At 41.6% G+C, this 20,689-nt stretch overlaps 4 protein-coding genes across 15 annotated transcripts; 1 reads left to right on the top strand and 3 right to left on the bottom strand.

The window, feature by feature from the left end:
* Positions 1-4,874: 4,874 nt before the first annotated feature.
* LOC116933778 (homeobox protein araucan) lies at positions 4,875-6,009 on the bottom strand. Its single transcript, XM_045173947.1, has 4 exons — positions 5,915-6,009; positions 5,722-5,835; positions 5,589-5,660; positions 4,875-5,514 (listed from the first exon to the last, which is right to left on the bottom strand). The coding sequence occupies exons 1-4, from the start codon at positions 5,930-5,932 to the stop codon at positions 5,275-5,277; spliced, it is 444 nt and encodes a 147-aa protein (XP_045029882.1). The 5' UTR covers positions 5,933-6,009; the 3' UTR covers positions 4,875-5,274.
* On the top strand, positions 5,957-20,245 carry LOC116924053. 8 transcript variants are annotated; one of them, XM_045173944.1, is made up of 17 exons: positions 5,958-6,057; positions 6,120-6,479; positions 7,433-7,582; positions 9,930-10,549; positions 10,608-11,114; positions 11,179-11,520; positions 11,587-11,755; positions 11,824-12,197; positions 12,274-12,414; positions 12,474-12,983; positions 13,064-13,481; positions 14,578-14,953; positions 15,020-15,171; positions 15,452-15,593; positions 18,335-18,726; positions 18,861-19,171; positions 19,527-20,245. In XM_045173944.1, exons 4-11 carry the CDS (start codon positions 10,208-10,210, stop codon positions 13,079-13,081), a joined length of 2,403 nt encoding a protein of 800 aa, XP_045029879.1. In that variant the 5' UTR covers positions 5,958-6,057; positions 6,120-6,479; positions 7,433-7,582; positions 9,930-10,207; the 3' UTR covers positions 13,082-13,481; positions 14,578-14,953; positions 15,020-15,171; positions 15,452-15,593; positions 18,335-18,726; positions 18,861-19,171; positions 19,527-20,245. The 8 variants fall into 8 exon arrangements, with proteins under 8 accessions (XP_045029880.1, XP_045029879.1, XP_045029877.1 ...); XM_045173942.1 differs by having other exon boundaries at positions 9,930-10,135; positions 10,195-10,549; positions 12,474-13,481; XM_045173943.1 differs by having other exon boundaries at positions 9,930-10,029; positions 10,195-10,549; positions 12,474-13,481.
* On the bottom strand, positions 12,999-18,339 carry LOC116924052 (transient receptor potential cation channel subfamily V member 5). 5 transcript variants are annotated; one of them, XM_032930616.2, is made up of 19 exons: positions 18,140-18,339; positions 17,230-17,306; positions 16,944-17,122; positions 16,787-16,868; positions 16,513-16,689; positions 16,254-16,443; positions 16,026-16,179; positions 15,810-15,960; positions 15,623-15,726; positions 15,472-15,554; positions 15,004-15,400; positions 14,802-14,933; positions 14,572-14,723; positions 14,351-14,460; positions 13,807-13,970; positions 13,666-13,728; positions 13,545-13,598; positions 13,344-13,469; positions 12,999-13,271 (listed from the first exon to the last, which is right to left on the bottom strand). In XM_032930616.2, exons 1-19 carry the CDS (start codon positions 18,178-18,180, stop codon positions 13,083-13,085), a joined length of 2,625 nt encoding a protein of 874 aa, XP_032786507.1. In that variant the 5' UTR covers positions 18,181-18,339; the 3' UTR covers positions 12,999-13,082. The 5 variants fall into 5 exon arrangements, 4 of the variants coding, with proteins under 4 accessions (XP_032786507.1, XP_032786508.1, XP_032786512.1 ...); XM_032930617.2 differs by lacking the exon at positions 18,140-18,339 and having other exon boundaries at positions 17,230-17,834; XM_032930621.2 differs by lacking the exons at positions 12,999-13,271; positions 13,344-13,469; positions 13,545-13,598; positions 13,666-13,728 and adding an exon at positions 14,149-14,287 and having other exon boundaries at positions 13,833-13,970.
* Positions 19,253-20,575, bottom strand: LOC116924065 (TATA-binding protein-associated factor 2N). The gene is made up of 5 exons (XM_032930647.2): positions 20,325-20,575; positions 20,114-20,152; positions 19,780-20,034; positions 19,553-19,717; positions 19,253-19,484 (listed from the first exon to the last, which is right to left on the bottom strand). The coding sequence occupies exons 1-5, from the start codon at positions 20,530-20,532 to the stop codon at positions 19,381-19,383; spliced, it is 771 nt and encodes a 256-aa protein (XP_032786538.1). The 5' UTR covers positions 20,533-20,575; the 3' UTR covers positions 19,253-19,380.
* Between the last annotated feature and the right edge of the window lie 114 nt (positions 20,576-20,689).

Below are 20,689 nucleotides of genomic sequence, written 5' to 3' on the forward strand. Positions count from 1 at the left end.
TGTGCAGACACAAACGAAAAGAGACGGCCGTGCTGACGTCACTGCGGATGAGGCCAAACAAAAAGTGGGCGGAGTGTCCGCACATCCTTCCCCGAAAGGGGGAAGGACAAAGGGGGGGGGGGGTGTCTTTCGTGATGATGGAAATAAATAAATAAATAAAATATATACACATCGAAAGAGTTTTTGAGGGTAAACAAAAAACGATGGGGGCGCTGTCCTTGCGTCGTCGCTCGCATTTCGAGCAATCGTGGCCCGACTCTGATAGAACTGTCCTATCAAAGCTCCGCCTTTGTTTGGTAGCCCCCCCCCCCTGCTTCTTATCCCCTCCCCCTTGAATCTTTCTATTCAAACTGCGGACTGGGGAGGAGAATAGGAAGCTCGAGAAGAGAAATCAAAAAGAGCGGGACGCTCGTGAAGGAGAGCGCGCCGGATGTATGGGAATATCGAATCTCTTGAGTTCCGGTCGGTTGACACTGAATTTGACATTTGAATAGGACGAAAGCGAACGCGATATAATTGGAAAATACCATTGCACTATAGCATCCATCCTCTCAGACTTGGGATACAAGAGGGTATAGGAAAAAAAAGGGACACGAAAAACAAAAACCCAAAAAGATTGTTAGCGTGTATAAATAGGAACTACTACTAACTATACGCTAGTGAACGAGGAAGCCATTGCTGTTGGGTCTCTGTGTTTAGTCAAAAAAGAAATACATCCCGAAAATAAAATAAAATAGACAAAAGGCGTGACTGGCACCAAGTCCCCCTTTTTTGCCCCCGTCCTGCCGAGAGTGATGGATCTCAATCATCCGTCAACTGGATTTTGAAAATTTTCTTCTTTCGGCCTTCCGGTTTTTCTTTCTTTTTCGGAAGACCCGTGCGCGCTTGCGCTTCTTATTATATCGCCTTCGACCTGTCCGCTTACGTCTTGATGGATCGTTCCGCAGACTCCCCCCTTCTGTCGTGTCTCTTAAAACAAACGGTGCGCGATTGGCTGTTTTCTCTTTCACATTGGTGTGTGTGTATGTTTCGAAACAAAGTCAAATCATTTCCTCGTCTCAGGAATCTTTCCCAATTTAAAAAATAAAGAAAAAAAAAAGTTTGTTCAGTCAACGCAATTCAATTGTCTGAAGTGAATCCGTGATATTAGTTTGAAGCTATGCCAGTCACATTCAAAATAATTCGAGTTTAAAGACACACGCGCACATACACAAAAATACCCCAAAATCTACACGTTGCGCTGCTTGAAATGATTAGCGATCTGACGAGCTACGCATTCCTTCGTGTATGAAAAAGGACAATTTTTAATTCAATTTATGAATATTGGAGATATTACATAACTCTGCTACTATCGGCAATTCTTAGAAACTTTCACGCTGAAAACAAAAACAAAAATTGGCTGATAAAAAAACGTGCATTTCCTTTTCTTTTTCAAATATACAAGTCCGTACGGCTTTTGGGATCAAGACGAGCTTTTTACATTCAACGTGGATGGACAGCAGTGCGGTAGCAAACGCCGAGGAATGCGCGTGGGAAAACGGGCTACTCTCTCTGTGTCTCCGTTTGCCTTTTTATTTCTTTCTTCTTCAGATGGACATTTTTACACATAGTCATCTATCTAATAAGTATCTATACCTATCTCTCTTTCTCTTTTAAAAAAATTCTTCTTCCTATTTTTATTTATTCAAAAACAATTTAGAAAACAAAAAATAAAAAATACAAGTACACACAGTATATACGACAATGGCCATCGATAGTCTATTTTTTTGTTTTTTTTTTGTTTTAGGCATTGTATGTATTGTTGTTGTTGCTGTTGTCTGTTATGCTCTTGTTGTATTTGGAGAATGCTGTTGGGAAGAAGGTGGAAGTGGCCATCAGTCAGGTTGAACGCATGCCGAACATTCCCAGGGTCGGCGGGTTTCCCAGCAGACGCTTTTTCTCTGTGTATATATATACGTTTTTTTTTTAGGGGGATGGGGGGGGCAATACGCAACGGTGTGCGTACGGGTTTCATCGTTGTTGTTTTTTTTATATCTGTGCGTGTGTATTATAGTCTGACGCTACTGTGAAAAGCTCTCTCACGGATCCAAAGAGTTTTTGGCTTTTGTTTTGTTTTTAATGGGAAAAGTTTACACGCCCGCACGTTTCCCTGGCTTCTTATTAATACCGCGGGAAAATAGGTTTCGAATGTCTTTGATGCAAACGGGTCAGCATGAACGCGAGATGTTAGCCTGCGACAAAAATGAAGAATCCAGTCGTGAAAATGTTCATTTTGATTTTCCCACATTTTCTTTTGAATTTTTGTTTCTTATTTATTAAATTTTTTTTTCATTCGTCAATTTAAAAAAAAAAAATGTCATTTGTGCATATCGAATTGGCTAAAAATCGATTGTTTTAACTCTTAGATTTTAATTAGTCGGTCCTCTACGCAAAAAAAAAACGAGACTTCCCTTCTGTTCCGCTTTTATAATCAAATGACGGATATGCGACTTCATCATCTGAAGATCTTTATTGCTTGTTTCCTTCCTATCCCACCACCCATTATGACTACCGTATCATCAACGGGCTCGTTGATTGCCCTCTCCAACATTATCTATATCGTTACCTTCTGTCATCTGTATATGTTGCCATATAGACGAGAGGGAGAGACGAGAGGGGGGGTCCCAACATGTCGAAACTATTACTAGCCCGCTCGGAATTTCAATCACTTGAAGAATCTTTTTTGAATATCTAACTGTGTATAGAAACTCTCTAGCGGCTGCTGTGTATCGTGCAACTCTATGGCCTTTACACACACGGTTGATTCCATTCAATAACTCAGCGTCGTCGGGCGTCGGTTGCTCTAATGTTTATAAGTGAGTGAACTATGTCCTTTCACGTAATAATGACACGCAGCATTTCATGATGCGGAATGAAAGAGCCTCATGTTTAAAAACAAAAATGATGCGCTCGTTGCTTGTTTGTTTTTTTGTTTTTATTATTATTTTTAAAAGAGAGACATTTAGATTTGAATTTTCCGAGCCTTGTTATATAGACCTAAGAATAAAAATAGGGGAAAAAACAAACAAACGAAAGAGCCCCATTTTTTTTTTACTTGGTTGTTTTTATGTGCGGTTAAATGTATAGGAAACAGCTATAGGAAAACTGGGCACATTACGCATCCTATTAGGTGCGTGTATATTAGGAAGAAGGAACTGTATACTGTTTTTAAACGGTCCTTGACAAGGGGTGGGGTTAGGGGGGGGTGCGGCCGAAAAATCAGCGGTTTGTTTATACGAGGGGATTATATTTTATTGTGTTTTTAGAGAGCCGAACTCCTCCTCCCCTTTGGGTCGCGTTCAATCCACGGCAACACGCTAAACAGTCAACTTTCGTGAGTCAATCAAATTTCTTTTTGAAACGTAATTTTTCTTTTCTAATGCGCCCACCCAAAACCTCGACCATCGTATTTGATATAACCAAGACACGATGCGGCGACACCGCTTATACAATAACCTCGTCTTTATCATCATTTTTTTTTTTGTGTGTGTGTTTTTTTTTTGTTTTTCTGATGGCGATAAGAAGTTCTGAAAAAGCCAACGCCAGAACGCAGAGAACCGTGAGACCGGACCGAGAGAAAAATTAAAAAAAAAAAAAAAAAGAAACGAAACCAACTCTAAACGGAAAAAGAATGCGTCTGTCGTGCTCTTATCCGTCCTTCTTTTTCCCGTCTGTGTTTACGTGTTTTTTTTTTTTTCATATTTTTATTTTAAAATTTCGCATTTCAATACAGTATGTGTTTTTTGGCGCGCAAAGACTTTACGAATCTCATCGCTCATTCGATGTGTCTCCCTTTTTTTTTTGTTTTGACGCATATCTCAACGTTTCGATTCTTCTTTTCTTTTGTTTTTTGTGTTGGTTTAAAACCGGGATAAAGGATAGATGTATATATACGGGCGTGGGTGTGTTGTAACGAGAGCTTTGACAATGTAGATCTCTTCTGTATATATATATCTATCCAGTATCTCTATCTGTGTCCTGTCTCCTCCTTTTTCTTTTTTTTTCCCGTAAGGATCTTGGAATATAACAGCAGCAAAACAAGAGAGAGAGCACAGCTGGCATGTGAGATATTCGAGATTGGGTTCGTTTTCGTGACAACTTCCCGCGTCTTCCTCGTTTTTCGTCAGCATCTTCCGATTCGTTAATATTCGTAGATTTTGCTCTTCTATTTAGAAATTAAAAAATGATTTTTTAAAAAATGTTTTTAAAACCAAATAAAATTGGATGATTTTGATGCTATTGCGCTTTGTTGCTGCGACTCTTTGATGATGCGCTATTACATTGCGGGCACAAGAGCGGCTGTGTGTGTGTGTGTGTGTGTGTATTTTTTATCCGCCGACGACAACTCTGAAACAGCAGCAATAATACGCAAAGAGAGAAAAGAAAAGTCGTGCTGCAATGCGTGCCGGAATGATAATCAAGTGGAGGAACGTTGAGAATGCACCGGCACCGACGACTTGTCTTTGCTCAATGCTTTTTTTTTCTTTTCTTTTTTGCTGTCTACTTTTTTTCTTTTTTTTTTGAAAACCTCCTATCATTTTATGTGCTGCTGTGTGTGACTGCCGCCTCTCTATTTTCTCTTTACATGTATGTCTATACCGTAGAACTGAAGCGAATAGGTATATTTTATTTAATCCTTTCTATCTCTTTATCTTATTTTGATTTTGGGATTTTTTTTGTTCGTGATTTTTTACATTTTTAAACATCAGCCGGTGAATGACACGTACAACAACCGGCCAAGAAGTAAAACGTTAGAGTTCCGCCCGTCATGTACGTAGACGTATGTATTTCACTACGAAATGCTGCGTATAAAAAGACGATGGGATGAAGGCAAAGACATTTAAAAAATTTATTTTGTTGTTGTTGTATTATTTGATAAATATTATTATTTTTTTCATTCTAATTAGCATGTGATTATAGGCAGAAATATGGATAACATCCAATGCTTAACATAATTCATACGAGAAATTAGAATGCAAAAAACCAAACAAACCATTTCTTTGTGACCCTACACGCAATAGGTGACATTAAATACGATTCTATAGATGAATAGTGGCACCTTCTCTTTTTATAATAATAATTTTAAAAAAGAACCTTCCATTGTTTCCCGTTAATAAAAAATTTAAAATTAAGGGTTCTCCTAGTGTTTCTGGATGAATGGTCAATGACATCCGCGTGTTGGATCCCATCGAAGAATTACACGTTCGTCTCGATTAATGATCAGTTCTTGCATTTTTAATAGGACGAAGACATTGGAGCTGGTGGACGAGCGGCAACTGGAGCCACCGGTGCGGCCATTCCGCCAGCGCTGCCGCCGCCGTAAGACGATTGAGCGGATGGTTTAGGTTGTTGAGGAGGCATGGCCATACTTGGAACCGATGATCCATACGATCCCGACATCTGTTGCGGTGCTGCCGATCCGCCGCCATACGAAGACATCATGGGCCTAGCTGCTGCCGCCGGTCGTCCGTGACTCTTTTAAGTAAAATTTGAATTAAATTGTATTTTTTTTTTTAATTTGAATGCAAGACCATCAGTTCATTATCTACCATTGGCTGTTGTTGACCTTTGCTTTTACTTTTGCCTTTGCTTTGCATCGGGGCTCGATGTTGCATCGACGACTACATTTCGAATTCATTTATTTGATTAGTTAAATATGATTTAAAGTATGAAAATAGATACCGCGCCGTAAGATTGCTGTTGGCCTCCTCCGCCGTACGATTGCTGCATTCCGCCTCTTCCTTTACCTTTGCGAGCCTCTCCGCCGATGGAGCACAAGATGGCCACCAATAATAGCTGGATCAACACGTAAAAGGATAGGCCTGTACATCTTTTTATTTTTTAATTCGAATTAAGTGGAGAGATAATTACTTACAGCAGCGATTAATTTCATCTTGTTTTGGTATAGATTTTTTTTTTTTTTAAGGGGAGGGGGGAGCTGACTGAACTTTGCGGTTGTCGACGAAGGTGTGCAGTGTCCATTCTATCCAGCGGCTCGTTTTTATACCTAACAGAAAAGTGAGTATAATCCATAAATGTGTGTAATGCTCCTATAATTGTGTCCATCTCTTTTTACTCAGACGCCATTAAAGTCTGACCGCAACGGCCGTTAAAATGGCGCAATTTTTTTTTCCGCCATTTTTCTTTTGATGCACTCAATTAAATCCATGGAAAATGAGAGTCCACGTCGGATGAAAAAGAAAGCCGCTTGTTTTCGCTTTCGATGGCCTTGATGATTCAATAGTCCATATGACACTGTCCTTTATATTTCACGCATTAATCTTTCTCTTTTCTTCTTCATCTTTTCGAAATATAGAAAAAAAAAAGGCCTACTGATCTATACAACGAGGGCTGCTTCCTTTTAACGGATGGATACCTCCGAAGGGACTCATTTGACAGTCTCCTTTTTTTCGGCCGAAAGGATCGCATGTTTACGCAAGGTGAGTGCGAAAGTGAAAGTGTGACGCGAAAGATGATTTTCTCGTTTTGGCGCTAGCTTCTTTTCTAACTATACAGTATATATATACGTATATATAGGAATCAGGGTCTGTTAGGCACTATAGAATTATTCGATAACATTCACGCCAGCAAAACGGCCATTAGAAAAGGACTCTGACAATGAAATTAATGGCCTTTCCTGTTATTTTTCTACCCAACTTAATCGCACGATTATTTTTCCATTTGTCTTTTTCCTGGATAAATAATTCGATGATAAATTTCTTCTTTGAAACGAAAGAAAAAAAAAAAAACAAAAAAAACAAAACTCGTCTTGTTTTCCAAAGACTCGTCGTGCGGCCTAGCCAACAAAGAAATCCGATACTTCAGTTGACTCGTATAGAGAACGACAGAGCAAAAATGGAGTCATATCCATTTGAAATGTAACTCTTCTCAGATTGTTTCCATTTAAAGAAAAGAGTCTCTTTCCCTACGTCTGTCGTCTTGGCCCCCCCGTCTCGCAGGCTTTAGTGAAACGAGCCAGTTGAAGGAAGAGTCGGGTAATATGCACTATAACTATATAGACTACTAGATGCGTATACACATACACACAAAAGTAGTGTAGTAAAGAGAAGAAGAAGAAGAGAACAAAAAAAAATGGGTGGGGGGGTGAAAGAAATGAGAGAGAGAGAGTCGTCTTTTTAAAGCGACTGAACGACTCTACTACGATGATGACGAAGAAGAAGCAGAAGAAAAAAGAGTCATTTCCATAAATCGTTGTGTGGAAGCCCAGCATCATGGCCGGTGTATGGGTCGCACGGGAGCGTTTGGCAAACGCCATGGCTCGTAAATCGTTCCCATTATTCCTTTTTCTCTCTCTCTCTTTCTCTTCCACTTTCATTCTGTGCTCGTCTTCTCTCTTCGTCTACTTATATTTATATCTATTTGTTGGTTAAAGGAACACGAAAATATATATTTATACATACAAACACGGTAGACTATATGGGAGGGAAGAAGAAGAAGTTCGTCAGAGGACAATCAACGGTGTGATGGGGTTCGACAATAAGCACATGCCAGTCGACATAATCATCGCAGCGCATCTTGCAAGGTAGGCCTTTGACTGCATAGCAAACTATTAAACCTATTCTATATACACTCCAACAATATCGACCCCTTGTATGTCTTTCACCTGCTTCTAGTCTGGTCTGTTCCAGCAACTACAATCGTTCTGCTTAGCTCTTTTTCTTTTTTCGAAGGCTAAAAATTGAAACAAAACGATGTAAAGTTCTATTTTTTTTTTCCTTTTTTTAAAGGGTTGCTTAAACCCTTATTCTTTTTGCCCATACGAACCCCGTAAATTCTACGAAATTGGTGAGCTAGGGGATCCTCTGTGAAGAGAGGAGTTGGTTGTTGGTGCTGCTGCGCGGTGCACGATCTCTGAATTATGAGAAGACCCGTCAGAGGTCATTCATTTCCACCGTCTAATAATAGAGACGGGACACGCGCGGGCACCGATGGTACAATATTGAAAAAAAAAAAAAATGTCCCCCACTTTTGTCTTCTTATGCTTCCCACATCAAATAATAAAAGAATGAGGAATAATTGTTTAGCCTGTCTATATCCGACGATCGGAGAATAATTCATGCTGTTTTTTTTTTTTCTCTTTTTCTTTCCCCCCCTCATTTGATGGATTTCTTTCGATCGGTTCAAGAAAACGATGAAGTCGATCGTTATGTCAGGAATGTATGGGGCCAAAAGAAAACCCTTGGTGGCCATGGTTGTTTAAAAACCGATGTGTTGGATGTAAAAATGCAAGCGTACAATATTGTTACTACCTTGTTTAGCTCCCCTTGTTTTTATCGCGTGCAGTTCTAATTCCAAAGCGCGTTCTCTACGCTCGTATAGGCCGCGTTTATCACCGGTCATTCAGCGTATAAACCGTGAACGATGATTTGTCGCTATGTTTTAAGTTTCTTCGTTTTTGTTTTTGTTTTTTCTACTTTTGTTTTTGGCTTTGATCCATGCCGTTGCTAACGAGCCGCTTTTCCCGTTCTGCCTATAGGTCCGCTCTTGTTTGTTTTATTACTATGTAATAACATTGTTGCGTTCAAGTTCATCAAACGGCCGGTTACGACCCAGTTTCTCGTGGGATTTTCGGATGCCAGAAAATGTAGTAATCAAAGGTCAACATGCCTAACGGATGCTTGAAGCTCTGGAATGATTTACCTATTACGTATAAAAATTGAAAACATTGGGCGGTTTATTTTATTTTATTTTTTTTTTTTTTCTGCGCAGAAACAAAACCCGCGACGAGGTCTGGTCATGTCGTAAATTGCCATCATTCTTCAAAATCTCTCGTAACATTTTGTTTGAAAGAACGCAAAACGCGCCGGATTTTTTTTGTTTTTTTCTTTCTTTTTCCTCGGTCCCTTTTGAAAAGTCACAGAGTGAGAGAATGAGAGACCACTAGTAAAAACTATAGCGGCCGCGTAGCTCGTAAATCTATATACAAAAGATACAGCACAACAGCCAAAAGGAAGTTATTGCTCCGTCATCTTGTGAATGCCGACACTTATCCGCGCAATGTGTCGTCACAGTTATTGCTATGACGTATGTGAAATGCACGAGAACTTTTCTGCTTCTATCGTCATTGTGTTTTGTTTTTGTTAACGGAATATTTTGTTGTTGTTTTTTTTGTTTTTTTTATAATTTTGTGTGTATAGGGGGGGGGGGGGGCCGTCCGGAGAGATGATGAAACTACAATATTTATCGGAGGGCCTAAACTGTCGCCACGGTGCGTTCTGGAGCCTCAACACTTTCTCGTAGAAGAAGAAAAAATAAAAATAAAATTCGAATTTTTTAAATAAATAATAGTTCAGTTGGAGAACAGTGAGGGGATGGGGCTGAAATGTATTCGTCGGATGTGGCGGCTTGGAAATTATTATGAATGTCTCGGCCGTCAATGTCTCAGCAGCAACGAGTTGCTAGTTTTGACGTGACTGCCTACCTCTCTGATTTGGTAATAAAAAAGCTGGAAATAGTGACGACGCTTCCAAAACAGCATGCAGGAAGCTATAAGGGTTTGTGGGGGGAAGACGACATGGCCTCATCTTGGTGACGTCTATGAGCTCCGTGCTGATTTAGCAGTTCAAAGTCGGCGGGTTCCTGGCTCATCGCACTGGAATTGTTTCTGTTCGTCCCATTTTCGGTGAAGGGGTCGTTGGAACTTTTCCTTGCACGAAAACCGTGAGAGATGTAGGCACTCTTTCGTGTCGATTGGCTCTGCGCACCATTTGTATTGCCATCTTTCAAAGCGCAGCTACCGAGTTGGTAGAAGGGGAAATCAATTGTTTGTGTCTTATTTTCGTGATTGTTTTAGTAGACTTTCATTATGATTATAAGTTTAGAATGGCTAGTAATTACATTTTTTCTTTTCGATGTTGTTCTGTATTTAGAAAACGCCACCTACCATCTAAAATGTCAACTGTCTTGCGATGACGTCTTCCTCTGCAAAGTTGCAGTCGACGAACGGAAGGAAACAATTTTTCAAATCTGGTATTATCAATTTCATCTGTGCATGGTGGTCTTCTACATCCCTTTCCACGCCAGCCTTTCTCTCTTACAATATGGATGAATTGCAGAAATTACCGCAATTTTCAATGTATACAAATAATTTGAAGTAATACCTCAGGCACCTTATTGTCGTGGTATTCGCAACAGATGATTAAAGAAAATGGAACGGATTACGGACTGCTTCAAGACAACAATTCCAGAGTCTTCCTGTGATATTGACGGAGAATTGACCATCGTGGTAGATGAAGATGGGCGAATGGTGCTTGACATCACTGAAACATTGTCAAACTTTACTGAGCAAAACAAAGAAGATGATCTAGTTATAATCACAACTGATGAAACAGATGTTATCAACAGTTCCAATGTTACATATACTGACTTACAGGAAGAGACGAATGATGCCTCTTCATCATCTCAAGCACCAGATAGTTATGGTGTGGATGATTCACATTCACTCATTGCTTCCCTTCAAGTTCCTACATCTATTCCAGTTATAAACACAGTAAATGAGATACCAAGCGTAAATTCCATGTTGCATTAGTTTATTTTTCTCTTTTCAGGCTGAATCACCATTATCCAGTACTCCAAATGTCATCAATGCTGCATCTGCTGTGTATATCCCAGAAGGACACATTTTATTTATTATGGGGGAAACATCACAACAAGGAAAGCCTAGTCAAATCCCAGCAGTGGCTACTCAGATAAACGCTAGAAAAGAAACGAAAACCAGCCCCTCTAGAAGAATTCGCCGACTTCTCCCGAAATCGCATCTAAACAATTCAAATGACATTTCCACGTCCGCTGCCTTTGCACAGAAGAAACGCCAGAAAAGAAAAAAAGCTTCACTGTTACATGAAGTCTGCCTATTCAACCCTGAATCAATCATCACAACAGGTGACGGACCGACACCTGAAAAGTTTTTTTTGTGCGATAAATGTCCGTCTACAGAAGAACTAGTTAAATTCCGACGGTTTGAAGACCTTTCTCGTCATTACAGTCGGAGTCATCATTTGCGAATCCTGAAAAATGCGTCTGTATTTTGCAGAGAGGAAAACTGTTCTTTCAAAGTGAGACCATTTTAAAATTTCATTCATTGTAAAAGTAAAATAAATCGTTTGTTTGATTGCCTAGTCTTGGAGAGTCGAAGATTTGAGAAAGCACTTAAACTTGACTCATGGATTCGCAATGGAATCCCAGATGCACACGTTTGCATCGATGGAAGAATTTGCAGCGTGGAAATTGTCTGAGGAAAAACTGTCTGGCAGCAAGTTTAATCGATCATCTGGAGACCACCAAACCCGCCAGTCTGGAAGCCAAAAAGTTATAGTCTACATGTATTATGCGTGCAACCGCTCTGGCTCACAGCGGATCCGGGTGAACAATGGTAGCAAAAAGAAGAAACCCAGTAGCCAAGGGAGTATTAAGATCAACGGTACTTGCACAGCTTCGATTAGCCTCGTCCACGATAAAGGAGTAATTCATTTCATATCCAAATTGTTAACCAGTAGCTTTGTTTACTGATTAATTCAAACTTTCCAGTTAAACCGAATCTCGTGCGAGTATTGCCCAACCCACTACGGTCACGACACAAAGGAGCCACATCGACAAAATCTAAGCAAACAAGAAAAGCTTTGGATATTGCAACTGCTGGTTCGAGGTTGGAATTCGGACGAAATCGTGAAAACCTTGCGGAGCGGCACGATAACCGGTTAGTTTTTGATCTGTTTGTATCCATCATTCTCGAACGTGTTCCCATTTGAAACACCTGCGCAACAGGAACGACTGTACGAATGATGACTGTGACTCGACAAGACGTGTTCAACGTGTGCCGATCTCACGGAGTAACTAACCTTGAGCGTCGTGATCCGGACGACAGCAAAAGCGTGAAACTGTGGGTGGAAGAGCTCAAATCCAAATCTTCTGTTCTCATCTGGAATCCAGACAGCAGTATTCTTCTTTTAGCCGTGATGGACGACAATCAAGTAATGTTAGCCAGACTTCATGCTCGCATCATTTACGTCACCGATATTTCAGTCAACTGGGACCGCTGTCACAGGCTTCTTGTGCTAACTACCTTGTCAGCTACGGATAATGAGGCTTATTTAATTGCTTATGCTATCACGGATCAGAACGGGCCGGAACCCTTACAGGTTATAATTGTCTAGTCCCTTTTTTTTTTTTATCGTAACAGTTTTTTAAAAATAAATTCTTACTGCCAATTATTAGGAGGTTTTTGCTGCTATTCATGCAAAGTTGGGCCAAACATTTCAACCGGACTTCATTCTTTGTCACGACCCGTCAACAGTCGCTGACGCCTGGATATCACGATCGGATGCTTTCCCGACCTTTCTCAGTCCTTCGTGGAATGTAAACCTTAGTTTAGCTTGAATTCATTTCAAGTTCTAATCTCAATCTTGTGTGTTTAGGTGGAAAATGAGTGGGCAGAAGCTCGAGCCAAGTATATCGATGATGATCTGAAACGAGAGGCTGTAAAGCGATGCTTAGATCTTTTGCTCGGTGAAACTGATCCATCCAAATTTGCTACTTTCCTTCAGCTCGTAAATGGCATGTTAGCTGCTGACGAAACTTTGCTAGAATTCTCGCGGTTTTTCACCAACAGCTACGCCCGATTAGCTGCCCACTGGCCGGGCTTTCATCCCTTACCAGACTGCTCCCCATTTCAACAGTTGAACGTTGAACTGGAACTCATAGCTCGCCGCTGTAGATCGTTGAAACGTTTGGACAAGTGCATATACTCGCTCGAATTCCTGGCTTCTAACCAGCCGTTTCGACCACTGACGGAATTCCACCGTAGCTCCACCCAAACAGAATCAGAAGTATGCAATCTACGGCGTGCAATCGCCGTACAAATGAAAACCCTAGAGCGTGTCGCTCACGAATGCGATAGCGTCGATACGCTGAAGAGAATCAATCAGGTCATCAGAGAAGCATTGCAGTGAAGTCAACTGTCGTATTTAATTTTTAATATTTTTTTTCTACGATTAACTTTGAAAAGAAAGGAGAACGGACTTGATTCAAAGTTGGGTTTTCGTAATCGGTAAAGTAGCGTTTTGAGTGATGAGGGTAGGAGGACATGCACTGCCGTTGGTGCCAGCCTTAGCCGCTGCCTGAGCCTCTGCCAACTTTGCAGCTCTTCTTGCCACGCTGCGCTTGTGTGTAGTTCGGATGTCATCCAATTCCTTCATCTCCTCCAAATCATCGTCCTGTTTGTTTCGTCACATTGAGATGGAATTGTGGTTATTGCTCGGTAGTTGCATAACAATTCAAATCTTTACCGATTGTTGCTGCCGAAGCATGAATGCCCTTCTTCCGTCTACCATCGGCTGCGAGTAGAGAACCTGGTTTTCCAACCGAGACTTCGGGTCAACACCTCTCTCCACCACGAGGACAATGCGCGCCCACTAGAAATACAGGTAATCGGACATGCAGTTAAGTCACGATATTTTCAATAACGCGGGGAAGCCCAAACTCATTACCTGGCGCTGCCATTCGTTCCTCGTCTCGGCAATCTTTGTGTAAGTGTTGCCCATCTAGTTTTTTAGAAATTTAGCGAAATGTTAGCCAAATTTTAATGGACATTTGTGTCGATATGTTTACCATAGCGATTAACATGTTAATGAGCAGAATCCCGACAATCGCCATGTAAATGACAAAGAGAATCTAATCAAAGGGAAATGAGCAATGTTTGACACCTGTTAGTCATTCGTGTCAATGAAATTCGAATATGTCAGACCTTACCTTGGCTACAGTTTCATGTTCCGTTCGCGCAAATGCTTCGTAAGTTCCTCCAAAGTTATAGAGGGACATGAGGAACATCATCATCACCGAGTCGACCGGGCTTGGCATTGGATTCTCAGCGTGTTCCCGATTCGGTGGGTGTGTCAGGAATACGATGTAATACGCTGTCATTGAAAATTATCGATTAATGCTTCTAAAACTGGAAATCAGGTGATGCAATTTACGAAAAGAAAATTTTGCCATTTGGGTCGATAGCAGTAATTATGCATTTTCCATAGAACGAAGTCAGACACTGTCCGCCTTGAATTTAAAGTGACATGGGGTGACTGGTCGTGCGCTCACCTTCAATTTTTCGCAATCAAGCATCTGACTTGTCAGCCAATTTTGTTTTGTTTTTTTGGTGAAGGGTGGCTAGGGAGAAAGTGTTCAGGTGACCTGAAGTTTGTCCGATCCCAGTCAACTGTTCGCTTGGTTGGACTAACTGGCTTCGATAGATGTTGTAACATTCGTTAGATCATGCACACGACGGGAGAGAGCTGCTTACCTTGAGAGAAGCCCATAACAAACACCACGTAAATGGTGACGAAACGCAACAAGTCTCCCATAATCATGCGATAAATCATGACGACGAAAGGTCCGACTTTCTTGAACCCTCTGCGACGAAGTTCAAATTTTCAATAACATTAATAGACGAATGATATTTGTGAAATACAGTGCGTTTTTGCCTAATCTCATCTCTGTTTGTTTTTGTTTGTTTTGTTTTACCTGCAGAAGAAGAGGAAATACGGGGCGGTGGACAGCATGACCAGCACGGCGACGATATCTTCCTCAGCTCGCAAACAGAACCAGCGCAAGAAGACCATAGCAATTACGAGCATGCAAGAGATCAGAAAAAGGACTCTCGATGGGGCAGTGGCCTTTCAAAATACAGTGAATGAGCGTTATCGCCTTGTCAATGAAAATTTGCAAGAGTTCAGCTCTTGAATGGAACTTACCAAATTCTCGAAGAACATCTTCCTGCCGAGAAATCTGGCTTCTCGAGCCGCCGCACCCAGGTATAAAACCACACCGATCAAGACCCCGGTTTCACCAACCATCCTGGCGTATCCTTGGATTGTAGGGTCATACTAGTTGCCCACAAAACACGGTATTAAATTTAAACGAACAATATAATTAGGTCTCACTTATTGTTATTACGTGTTGTAAAATGCAGGCATCCACAGGGGCGTGTTTGTGTCCAGTTTTAGGAGATACTGATGACGTCACTGGGTGGCTGGTTGTACGAGGACGAGTACTTGTGATGGGAGTCGTAGGATCCGTGCGAAGGGGCTTTGTTGTTTCCGTGACAGTTCCATTCCAATCATCGTAAGTAGATGGATCTATAGTGTCATTTTCCATTGGCCAATAAGTAGTACTGGACATTGGCATTTCCGATGATGGGAAAGAGGAAGAAGGCCATGTCATGTCAGTGGTCGTGTAACTGGGCGTTGTGGTTATCTCTTCTCTCAAACGGGTGGGAGGACTTGGGCGGACCGTGAAGCAAATTAAGGATATTGCAAAGTACAATGCAAAGAGGAAGAAGCATCGATAGAACCTGTTTTGAATCGTGATGAATAATTTTTTTTTTTTTATCATATTGTTACAGACGTGTGCTGTAATACTCACCGGAATTTGATGAAAGTGTTCCACTTTGCGTGAAGAAGGTCAATGACGACATCATCCATCAGTTCTAGATGGGCTTCTGAATCCTGTTTGCCGCACGCAGTGAAAACTTCTATATTTCACAAGTGAGTAAAAGGAAACTTTCTAATATTACCCCGAAAACAACAAGGTTGAGGACTGAATCCTTGTCAATGCCCCCTGTAGCGTTGTCGATCGTATCCAACTGGGGAAGCGCATAAGCACTACATGTTACGTTACCTGAGAAAATAGGTGCCAAGGTTTTTTTTGTTTTTGTTTTTTTAAATTGACATGCGATTTGCATCAAGCGAATGTTACTTTACCCAATTGCCAGTAGACTTCTTTTTGGATTTTGAGGATGTGAAAAAACATGTCACGACGAGCTAATTTGGCCGCCAGAGTGAGCGGAGTGAGACCCAATCGGTTGCGAACATTCAGCAAAGAACCGAGTTCGTGAGCCATGTCAAACATCGCCTACATCCGCACAAATTGACGTGACTCGAAAGTCAAAATTAAAATTCTAGCGAATTCCCTTTTACCGCTTTGTCGTATATCACGAGCATGTGAAGTACAGTGTTGCCGTTGGTGTCTTGACCGTTAGGATCGGCGCCTTTGGCCAGCACCAATCGATAGCATTCCTCTTGTCCGAGACAAGCGGCGAAAGCCAGCGGATATTCGCCCCAGTAAACGTAACTAAATCATTTGAATTTTTGATCGTCATGGTTAATTGTACATTGTTGACGATTTGAATCAGTGTCTCTTTGTACCCGTCGTAATTAGTAACTGAATCATTTAGGACGACCTCTGAAGTTAGGCTATCGTAACGACTTGCTTTTTGATCTTCTGGACTCATGAAATTACCACAGCAACGGTCTTGGTAATTGACCCCGTGATCCAGCAAATATTTGACCATGGCCGGATCTTCGTTAACGATGGCGATGTGGAGGACATTCTCGCCTTGTTTGTTAACGAGAAAAACAAATAACAACTGTGAACGTTTGGATATTCAGCGTCGATTATACGAACCGTAATACTCTTCGTCGAGGTAAATATCGACGATAAGTTTCGGGTAGAACTTGAGAAGCCGTTTGGCCAAGTCTGCGTGAATCGAAGTAGCCGAGAGCAAGCACAGATGCATAACAGTTTCGCCGACGCCACCGCGTTGTTCCAAATCCCAGCACACTTCGCGATAATGCGTCGGATCTAAAGTTCGCCGTGAAATTCACGAGTTTGCAATGTTTGATTCGATCGCTTCGCTCTTTCGTTCACTGATTCTCACTAATTCATGACTAACATATACCTTTGTCGTTGGCGAAGTTTTCAGCCACGTATTTTTCAATGTCAAACTTGTAAGGGTCTTCGACATCTCTCAGACAGGGCAGCTAGGGCGTAGCGGGGGAAAAAAAATGGTTCATTTCCTCGTAGTGTAAGAGATGTATTTATTATGCACTAAGTACCAATTTGGTTTTGGCTCGGTCCCTGTTTCTGAGTAAAACCAGATGAGCGATGTGAACCATTTTGCCTGCACCTTTGTTGTAGAGACAAGGCTCTACCATTTCGACGATAGTCCTGTCTACTTCCGTGAAATCCTTTGTCTTGACAGCCTTCTTCATTAATTCAATCAGGAGACCACCCCCTATAGATCAAGCGTTCCGGCACAAAAGAAAGAAAAATACATAAAAAGAGGAGGGAAAGGATTATTTGATGGGCGAGGGCAATAAAGAAAGTGCCAGGAGACATTACCTTTGAGATCGACCAGCTTGTAGCAAGTCGATGACGCAGCACCTTCTGCCTGCTTTTTAATGCCGCTCGTCACATTGCTTGATGCGTTACCCATGTTGACGATTGGATTCGAGGTAGACGCAAGCCGAAATGTGAAAATAAATCAAGTGAGTGTTAATAGAACAACGCAGCGGGCACTATAAATATGGCGTTGTGATGGGGAGAGGCGCACAAGAGCTATTTAATCAACTTGGATGTGCCTTCGCAACTCGTTTCCTGCACTGTTCGAGAGAAAATCGTCGGCTATAATAAGTCTCGACTGAATGTCGTCGCCGACGTCGTTTGCGCTATCGACTCAACTGTGCAGCCAGTGTCCATGGAAACGCAGTCAAACGGCGGGGCTCCAAAGTGTTCGAGAAACAGAATGCACAGAATGGGTCTCAAATGCCGGGTCGCGACGACGTAAAACAGCTGCGTAGAATGCAACAAGAAACTTGTCACTACTATGTCGTACGTGCCTGGCACCGTTTGAACTTCAAACACACGAGGGATTATAGAGCTCTTCTTTCTTAAACTCCCGCTCCCTCGCTCCCGTCGTGTCTGCCCGCTTGAGGCTCCCCCTCCCTTCCAGCTATTTTTCATCGCTGGTTTATTGCCTCGAGTGCAAATATCTACAAAGAGAAGGCATACAGAGAAGTTTATCCTGACAGCCGATTCATTTCAATGAAACCTGGTGCGCTTTCTGTTCCCAATGCATTTATCGCGCTACTTGTTCACTTTTGAAAGGTACGCGAACTCAACCGGAGTCGCATGCGAAGGAACAAAACAAAAATTAATTAAAGGGCGCATTACGTAGGTCATAGGGCATTAGATAGAGGGAAAAAAACATGGCGTAAAAGAACTAAATTTTGGTGAAAATTTAAAGACTTACACGGCGGTGATGTCACTACTCTTACTAAAGAACTTCATCATTCATCCGAGTTAATTACTAAGAAGCCCTTTGAAAAGAGTGTGTTAACAATCAATCACTTCGGCTGACGATGTGAAACAGTTGATCAGCATGCAAATAAAAAATTTTAACTGTCCACTAATTTGTTTTTTTTTTTCTTTTCTTTGAAAATGATAGGCGGCGACCGATGATCAACGAACAAGTTTCTGCGGCTGATGGATCCGAACACGACACAAAGTCTTTAGATAACAATCGATTGGCCAGCGAAAAAAAACAGTCGACGCTTTACGAGATGAAACGAAAACTAAACGAAATCGCACGCCCGTCTAGTTGGTGCTGAAGAAACAGACTCGACACCGAGAGTTGTTGTAGAGGTAACTATATTTTAACCTATCAGCGCGGACCCGCGACTCCGACGAGTCCGACGGTGGCGAAAAAGAGTGGGCGGGATAGCCACACATCAAATGGAAGGGAGGTGTTGGTTGACTCGAGTCCGTCAAGTAAAGAGGGGAAAATCATAAGAAAAGAGCGATGAAAGACCGGTGCACTGCATAACTTTGAACACTCAAGTAATTCTACGGCCAGCTAGATGCATGAAGCTAAACGATCGCTGTCAAGTTTTTTTTTTTCTTTTTGCGTAGAATATAAATTTTATTTGCGTCCAAGAAATGCAAATTACTTTAAGTTGTTTATTCCCCAACAGTTCAGCGGCCTCAAGGAATCGTGACGTCTTTTGGCCTTTGTTCGCGTTTCACTTCTCTCGGTATACTGTGAGATCGAAATGCGTGAAAATTCGAGGACGAATATACCACGTGAGAATCGTCACTGGGTGCCGATTGAACGATTATTACGTAGATCAAATAGTGCAAAAAACAAAAACAAACAAAAAATGACCGGCATCATGAAAAAGTCACCAATCTTTTGTCATATGATGCCAGGGAGAGAACTGGTGCTAATAAGAATCGGGACAAAAGGTGACAACAAAAAGACAATTCAATAAACCACCAGCCACAAGTAAGTGTTGTGCGCATATTTTTGGGGCTTTGAGTAATGATGTCGTAAAATGTTCGTCAGTTAAGGTACATGATAAATTCATAGAGTTGAATCCTTGTATTTTATTTAAAAAAGGAGGATGTGATTTATTATCACGCGTATATAAGTTATTAGATAAATTTGGAATCGGTAGAGGAATGAAAAACTCTCAGTTATCGTAGTCGAAAAATTTAACCAAGTAAGGCAGGTTGTTGGCAGGAAGCTTGGTTTCCAAGAGCTTTTGCGCAACACTTAAGCTGGCCCGGGCATTGGTAGTCTTGATAGCAAGGTTGACCTAATTTTACAAAATCGATCCTTCAATATCATTACTTTTTAGAATTGATTTCAGAGCTCGAAATTTACCTAAAAGACCACCGATGGCACCAAGGAAACGAGGATCGGTCTCTCCACCAGAACGTCCTTGGACAGAAGCGTCTCCCCCAGAAGTTTCCTTGTTAGCCTCGTCGGATCTCTTGCGACGCTCTGTCTTATCTCCACTTTCACCTCCTTGATCAGCGCTTCGGAATCCTGTAAACGAAACGTGGCATTATTCACGTGAATTCTTCTTAATGTAATGGTAGTATTTTTACCGAAGCCACCGTTGTATCCGCCGCCGTATCCGTACTGTCCAGGATAACCATATCCACCAGCACCGTGATGAGGATGATGGTTACCGTATCCTCCATATCCACCGGGGTATCCTCCATATCCGCCAGGGTATCCACCATATCCACCGGGATAGCCGCCATAGCCGCCGAATCCACCATATCCACCTTCAGGTTGGCCAAGGCCTAGACCTAACAGGCCAGGACATCTACCAGGCTTTGTCGCTCCAATGGGATGACCTATACATATTTGGCAATGCATTTTTTTTAAATTAAAAAGTTGTTTTGGTCAGCATTATCATTTTATCTCCATGCTTACCTCCGCCGAAACCGCCACCACCGAACGGCCGATTGCCACCTAATAAAGTTAAAAATAATTATGATAATAATAATAAGAAAAAAAAATCGATTTAAAGTAAAAAAAATAAAACTATTTTTGTGGAAACTAAAATTTCTTGTTGAGTTTATGGCCAAAAAGCGGATTTTGTCGTGAAATGTAAGTCGTCAATGTATGCACAAAAAAGGATTACCTCCCAATAAGCCAAAGAATCGTGAATCGACATCTCCACCGGAGGGAGATCCAGCAGCCTCGATCACCACACTGTCATCAAATGGCCCGTTACGAGTACCGACATTTGTGTTATCGTTAGATGTGCTGGGTGATTCTTCAAAGACCACACTACTGGCTGTAGACCAGACGACCAACAATAAACCAACAATCACTCTTAAAGAAAACATTCTATTGGGAATGACTGTGTTAAACTGACTGGTTTGTCTGTAACCGTCATCCGCTTTTATACTCTGGCCGCCTAGAGGTAAACATAAATTAGTTGTCAAAGTATCACTTCCATTTTGAGGTCAGGATATCCCGCTTTATCCGCCTACTACGCCCATT

The sequence above is a fragment of the Daphnia magna genome, linkage group LG5 (assembly GCF_020631705.1).
Source record: "Daphnia magna isolate NIES linkage group LG5, ASM2063170v1.1, whole genome shotgun sequence".
Classification (NCBI taxonomy): Eukaryota; Metazoa; Arthropoda; class Branchiopoda; order Diplostraca; family Daphniidae; genus Daphnia; species Daphnia magna.